At 42.1% G+C, this 7,735-nt stretch overlaps 1 protein-coding gene across 1 annotated transcript in view; it reads left to right on the forward strand.

Moving 5' to 3' along the window:
• The window catches only part of klf7b (Kruppel like factor 7b), a 65,976-nt gene that overhangs the window by 45,160 nt on the left and 13,081 nt on the right, over window positions 1–7,735 (forward strand). The window contains exon 3 of the mRNA XM_023430829.2: window positions 4,845–4,968. Coding sequence (XP_023286597.1) covers window positions 4,845–4,968 — 124 coding nt within the window. The remainder of the gene's footprint in view (window positions 1–4,844; window positions 4,969–7,735) is intronic.

Consider the following 7,735-nt stretch of genomic DNA (forward strand, 5'->3'; position numbering starts at 1 on the left):
GGGTCCTATTGAAGGAAGATGGGGTGCTCTGGCCAATTACAGAAGACGGGTGTGAAACAGCCGCCTGTCTGGCACCTGCGGCCCCCACTCATACCCCGTATCACACACACACACATATGCAGGTTGAGAGTGTAGCATTTCTCCAACAGGCCTAGAGGATAAGCTGCCAAGTGGTTTGCTATTGTATGTTGAAAATATTGGTCCTGTATTCAGTCCTGAGTGAGGAGGACTCTGTGGAGTGAGTAGGAGGATTCACACACACAGATACTACTTCCCAAGATTCAACACGGATGATTTTTGGTTCTTTACAGAACTAGAAGTAATATGTCACAGAATCACATACACTCACATTTTTCACAGCTGAACCAGAGGATTGTGGGCTTTTACAAAAATACAGAACTTCCTGTTATACCTTCACAGTAGGTTAAATATGTCTAGTTTGTCTATTTTAAAACAAACAAAATGGGAAATTCTAGTAGTGATACGACTGTCTTGGTCTCTCCCAGCTTAGTTAACCATGGCTGAGGTGAATAAGAAATAACATGAACACATAAGAACAACTAAATCTTCTTAAGTGACGCTTAAATCCTCAATGTGCTAATACAAAGGCTGATACAAAGCCTTCATCACTGCAGCTGATTCATCCTGTAACCCTTTGGAACAGCCCATTCAGCTTTCATGGTCTGTGATGAGGCTTTGAAAGCACACCAATGTTGAATTATTTGTTCTTTTTATTCCATTCATCTGTGATTTTTGTAAAAATCTGGCACCACTGATACATTACCCACAATGCATAGCTTTATGTGTGTTATGCTGGTAATGTAATGTAGCCTCAAGCAGAGACGAGGAGCAGACTACAGGTCTAGTCGGCTCACGAGTGCAAATTTTCATTGAAATCCACAAAAACCTGCAAAAGAAAAGGGTGAAACATAATTTCTTTAATTTTTAAATTTGTAGTTTTCAGCCCCAACCAACTCTAGAGCTGCCAAAAAAAGGCTTAATACAAATCTATTTACAAATGCAATAGCACTCCCCAAGACCTGTAAACAGACTTTGATGTGTAAAATCCAAAATAAAAAACTGAGAGTAACTCTAATGGCAAAAGGCAATGGAATACAGAAGCCAGTTTAACAGCTTCATTAGGAGAGGTGAGACTCTGTCCTCTGCCCAGGATGGTCAACCAGATCAGAAAGTGTAGAGGGGCTGGCAGGAGAAGGCCTGTTTCCAAAACTGCACAATGGCGACGCAGAAACAAAACCCAAATCCCTGTTGTGGAAATCAGAAACCAACTGCATGAGATTTGCCTGGAGAATTTGAATATGCAAATCCAGGAGAGCGCAGCTCGTGATCTGGAATTCATTTAGTCCGAGAACAACTGCGTCACCCGGCAGACATACGGTGTCTGTGGATGAAAGATGACTCCGTTCAAAGAGACAGGGGAACTGGGGGGGAAATACAGGGGAATAGGGCATCATTCACAGTTGGATGTTCCTGTAGCACATCATCTTTTACTTGTCATTGCATCACCTTGCTGCTCTGGACCTGTGAAGGTGTACCCTCTGCTGGTTGGCTTATTCTGTCACGATGATTAAATTAAAGTTCAGAAACCCAATCTCATGTTTAGCAGGTATGTGATGAAGAAATTTTTCCCTGCGGTATGACTGGGGTTTATGGGTAAACAGAATGAAAGATGATGAAAATGAAAATAGGAAGCTGCATCTGTCCACGTTGGCATTTTGGGCATTTCGAAAAAATACGTTTGTATTTCCTTCAGCCGGTGTATTAGGATGTTTTCTAAAAGGTTTAACAAGATCATATAATAATAAAAAATGAGTCTGGGTAATCATTTCATTTAATTAGTTGTCAGACATTGTGTTCTTTTTAGCTAACCAATCAAAAAAAAAAGTGACGTAACTGTCTCATCAAAATCATTTCAGTAATTTCAGCTGCGGTAGTGGACGCAAAAAAAAAAAAACATTGAAGTTGAAGAAATCTGTCAGTTCAAGAGGTGTCGTACAGCTGTGTCAAATTTAAACACACTTGCTGCCATTTTTTGGCTCGGGCACAGCAAGATGACCCTGACGATCGCATCAGGACAACAGCTGTCAGTGAGTACAACACCAGAGAATCATTTCCCTTAGGTTTTTTTTTTTTGCCCACGATTCTTATTTCACCATAGCAACACAAAACTCGGAGGCGATGACCTTGAAAGCGAAGAGAAATTCCATTATGTGTTTTGAATGTGCAAATTCCAAAAGCCCACAATAGCTGATGTTCTTGTGAACGCATGCTTTTCTATTGCATCCTAATATGTTTCCACCATATTGTGAAATACTTCAGTTTTCATGTTCGGCCCACTTTGCTCTGGACTGGTGTGTGTTTGGTGTGTGTGTGTGTTTGTGTTTGTCTTTTTACGAAGATTGGTGTGTGCTGTGATGGGAGTGGAGGGGCTGCTGGGACATCTGGCTAACTGACTGTAAGCTGCTGTATTACTCCCCATTAAGAGTCATTAAGACCCCAATTATAGTTACCACCCCCCAGTTCTCTCACACACACACACACATGACACTGAGTGGCGCACACTAGGGGTCTGCAATTAGATTTGGCCAGTTTTTTCGACACAGTGTTTTAAAGTGCTTCCTCTCCATCAATATTGTGAATATTGTGAAATTCATATGGAAATTAAAGAGCTTTAAATGAACAAGTTTTGCCACAACACAAGGCGACATCATCCAGTTGGAAAATCAAATACACTGTATGCAATCGCACATTCCTGGTAGATTAATGTCTAACAGCAGATGAGGGACTTTTTACTTCCAAGGTGCATGGAGAAAGGAAAAAGACAAAACTCTAGCAATACTTGTATTTACATTTTAGCAAAGGACAACTTGAATGTCACACCAGTGTGTTTCAGCTTGTGGCCTTCATCAGGGTTGAGTTGAGTTGTTTTCGAACATGTTGAAATGTTACTTATTATCATAGAGGAGGAGGAAAAGATGAGCCGTAAAAACGTATTTTTTAATATATTTTAAACGTGGATAAACTTGCTAAAAAGGCGATTGACTCCTTTTACACTGCCAGCCGAGTTTGCCGGAGAGGACACACACAATGTCACCACATGCAGTTACAGAGGTTGGTGATCCTGTAAGTGTCGGAGCCTCCGTGGAGAAGCTTCGATCGGTGATTGTGTGTCTTTAAAACTTATTTGGGGGCTGCAGCTCACTCTTTCATGCCCGAGCGCAGTGTAGCCGCTGTGTTTCTGGTTTAACAGCACTGTGCTGGGCAGGTGATAGGTGTGTTTACAGTGTCTGTGCTCTGCGAAAAATGAGTGTCTTTATCTGGGTGTTGTGTTTATATCAAGGCCGTTTGAAGCCAGAGCCGATAAATACCCACATCTACCGCAGAGTCATTTGACTCGGATGTGAATGCTGATTGTTCCTTTTTCTGTTGCCAACTAAAGCCAGATGTCAGTGGGTCTTAGCAGGTTTCTTTGACCAGTGTAAAAGGGGCTAAACTGGACTTCTTGGACTGTGTTTTGTCTTCTTTCTGGTACATGCAGCAACACAGCCACACCAGTGCAGTTCCTTCTTGAACCCAGTTCCACTCCTTTTTGAAGTTTTGAACCACAAAAACAACACAGGGGGCGTCCCGGTGGCTCCCCTGGTAGAGCACATACCACAGTCCTTACTGCAGTGGCCTGGGTTCAGATCCAGCCTGGGCCCTTTGCTGCATGTCATGTCTCTCCCCTAACTTTCCTGTCATTTAAAAAGAACACAAAGCAGAGACACAACAGTATTGATGTGGATGAAAAACACATTTTTTGCAGTGTGATATATAATCCAGAATTTGCTTGTCAGTGTTTTGTTTCTCTATTATAGATCTAGTAATTTAAGTAGACTCAATTTAATCTGTGATGCCAAGTATCAGTTCATGTGGCTCTCGCCTGATGAGAATGTTATTTAGTAGATAACAGATGAATGAATTTTATTTAAATCTAAATGTTTTTGCTTACATTCGTATAGCTATAATTCAGTTTCAAAGTAGCTTAATAAAGGAAAATGGCTCATTATTAGTTGTAGTATTAATTGTTGGGGCGGTGTGTGATTTGTTGGAAGGCCAGATTTAGACCAGCTTTATCTGCTGACCCTCACACCCCACAGAAACACACTCTCCTACACAGTCAGACATCATCTGAAGTCCCATCTGAAGATAGTCTGCCCGTACACATTACAAACACACACATGCACCTCTAACCAAAAGACAAGCACCCACACACACACACGCACACAGCTGGAAGGCTTTCTATCACGGAGAGATAACTACAGGCTGAGAACAATAGACCATCTCTTCTCCCATCTGGTGAACTGGGGGATGAAACTTCATTTACATTTCAGATCCCACCACCTCAGGGTGTGTGTGTATGTGTGTGCGTCCGTGTGTGTGTGTGTGTGTGTGTGTGGGCAGGGGGGGGGGTGCGGATGGTTGGTGATAGAGGGAACAAAACGAGATTCATTTCAGGGTGAATTTAGGATTATGAATTAACACGCTGCCGTGCTGAAAGACTTCATTTACAGCTAATTGAGTGTATTGGCTCATTGGAATGGCTGTTGTGTTAAAACTGGTCTGCCTGCCTGGCCCCCGGGCTGTGTGTGTGTGTGTGTGTGTGTGTGTGTGTGTGTGTGTGTGTGTGTGTTTGGGTTTGGAGAAAGCCAGGGGCTGTAACCTACATTAGTCAACAGCTGTAGTTTAGACGTGTGAAATTAGATGTAGAAATTGTAATAAAATGTGACACCTCCTCTCTCTCTCTCTCTGTCTCTCTCTCTCTCTCTCTCTCTCTCTCTCAGGTGAGAAGCCGTATAAGTGCTCATGGGAGGGCTGCGAATGGCGTTTTGCCCGCAGTGATGAGTTGACACGACACTACCGCAAACACACCGGAGCCAAGCCATTCAAGTGCAACCACTGCGACAGGTAAACACACAGACAGGCAACTGCTGCACACAAAAGCAAAGACAAACATACAGTATATTTTATATTTGCAGGACACTGATGCCCTTTGCCTGTGTTCAACCTGCGTTTCCCAACAAGTAGAACTGTGTTACCTTCGTGTTACCATCTTTCCCTTTCAGGTCGGCCAGTGCATCACATATCTTTGTCTGCAGAAGCACAGGTGTAAATAATAAAATTAATGACAGCTGAATCCATCTATTGGCACCTGGTGTTGTGCACGCTGGCTGACTAACGAAGTCATCGTTAATGTTATTAGTAACACCTGTACTTTTTCGACTATGACAAGTCAGTGTATGCCGTAAAAAAAAAAAGAAGGCCTTTTAATTTGTTTATTTATAGTGAAAGATGGTCACAACTTCCCAAAGCCCAGGAGTCCACAACAGAGAATTGTAGTAGATGTATTTTTTCTATCAACTTGGTTCAGCATTAGTCGATATTACCCAAGGCTTTGACATTTGCAACCACTAAATAAATAGTCCAACTAACCCAAGCTAACATGAGAAATTAGGATATTTTCTGTCTCATCCAGAATGTGACGAGAGACTTACTGTACCATTTAGCTTAATGAACATTGTGAGACATGGGATAGTTAAATGTTGTGAGACATGGGATAGTTAAATGTTGTTGTTAAAAAGAGTAAAAGAGTAAAAGGCTTTTTGTTTGCTCGCAAGCCAGTCAGGAATCACCAAAGATCTGTTCAGTGTGAAGGAAAAAGTGTGCGAAGCCGGAAACTTCTATGAACAAAATTCAAGACCTCTGAATTTTCTCTGTACTGCCATTGGACTTGGCTGCTGCTGGTCAGTAAATACATCCAATGAGTAAACCACAGTGTCCCATTTTCTGTTATTACAATAGGTGTTTAAAACACGAGAAAAATAACATTACTTTGACAAAGCTAAGCTAACACTTTCCTCCTGCTTACAGATTAGGCTTAATACATCACAGAGCTACCCCCTGTGAACCCACAGAAAGTCAAAAATGATCAAGCTGATATCTGGTAAGAAACAGACAAGCTTGTAAATTAGTTTTCTTTGCATAATCTCTGTTAGTTGCTTGGTAATGCATCCAAAACAGCAGGGAGTCACTCAGAGGCTCTGACAAATGATAAATAAAACAACATTTTTCATTCAGCCTCGCTCTACATGCATCTCATGTGGCATTTGCAGGCAGCATAATAACAACACATTTCACATCTCTTTTCTTATGCAGAACCAAATCAAATCTCTTTAAATAAACAGTTTAAAGACGTAATTCTGAAAATGGGTCGTGTTGAAGTTTAGAGGGAACGTGAGGATTTTCTTAAATATATTTTCCTCCCTTAGCAGCTGTTTACAGGAGGATCTCAGGTGGGTTCTTATCTGTCAGGATGATAAAGGTTCAAGACTGTGGCTTTGAGTGTAGGTAGTCAGTTTAACGATAAAGAAAGTTGTTATCTTTAAATTAAGTGAGTTCCTAATGGATTCACGTTGTGTGGCAGCCACAGGAATGCAGAAATAGACTGGATAATTACTCGTTTTTAAGTCACTTTATCTGGTCAGTGGTGGGAGATTTTACTCATCAAACCTGCGTCAAAGCATTTTCTTTTCGCTGACTCACATCTGACGCAGTTTCACCTTGATGATGGGGAGTGTATTTCAACTGAAATCAAACTAAATCCCGTGGACAAAAGCCAGGGATGTCTTTGTGAGTCTGAGAGTCACATCGCCTCTGCTTGGTGTTTGGTCCTCAAGGTGGAGTGTGTGTGTGTGTGTGTGTGTGTGTGTGTGTGTGTGTGCTTACTCATGCCCCTCTGCTGCCAGTTAAATGGATTCTGGGCTATTGGCAGACTGGTCGCAGCTAATTGAGTGGCACCAGATGCCAGCTCCACTTTAACATACACTATGTGTGTGTGTGTGTGTGTGTGTGTGTGTGCCTGCACTACCTTTCCAAATGCCACACACACACACACACACACACACACACACACACACACACACACACAAACACTTTTGCCCTGGAGACAGTGTAATTGGCTGTTGTGGGTTCCCTCTAGTTTGGGTTTTAGACATTAAACCCTCCAGAAACCTGCTGGAAGCTTCTAATCCTGGCTGAGAGCTGGGACTGTATTAGCTCCTTTCTGGCACACACACACACACACACACACACACACAAATACAGCATGTAAAGAAACAACACACGCATGCACACAGAACAGAAAAACATTTAGATGCAAAGTCATATTGACTCTCATTAACATTTAAACGTCCAGACGTAACGACACACTTGGATACACAACACAGGCTCAAGCTGTGTCACAATTGAGGCTCTGTCTACTTCAAAGTCTGCATAGAAAGTGGGAGAAGTTATTTTGGGTGTCCAGGGCTTCTGAGGTAACAGCCCTGCTCATTTTCTGTATAGATGTGTCAGTATGCTGACAGTTGGAGCTCTTCATGGCTTGGATGGGCATGAAAATGTCCCGATTGAATCATCACTGCAAAGGATGAAAGTGTCTTCTTTGATTTAGAAGTCAAAGGAACTGTACATAAAAATGCACAGAGAGACGTAAACTACATCCCCCAGGAGCAGTGTCGTACAAGTTAACACCTCACAAGCTCAGTTCACACAGATGAAAATGGACCAGCTCACATTCATAGTTCACAATTTTGAACATTGTTCATTGTCCCAGAAATGAACTACTTCACGTTTCTTCCATTTCTTTTAAATTACTTACCCCCCCCCCCCCCCCCCC

Source organism: Seriola lalandi, unplaced genomic scaffold, assembly GCF_002814215.2.
Source record: "Seriola lalandi dorsalis isolate HSWRI2012SDOR001 ecotype SW California unplaced genomic scaffold, Sedor1 jcf7180002054912, whole genome shotgun sequence".
Taxonomy (NCBI): Eukaryota; Metazoa; Chordata; class Actinopteri; order Carangiformes; family Carangidae; genus Seriola; species Seriola lalandi.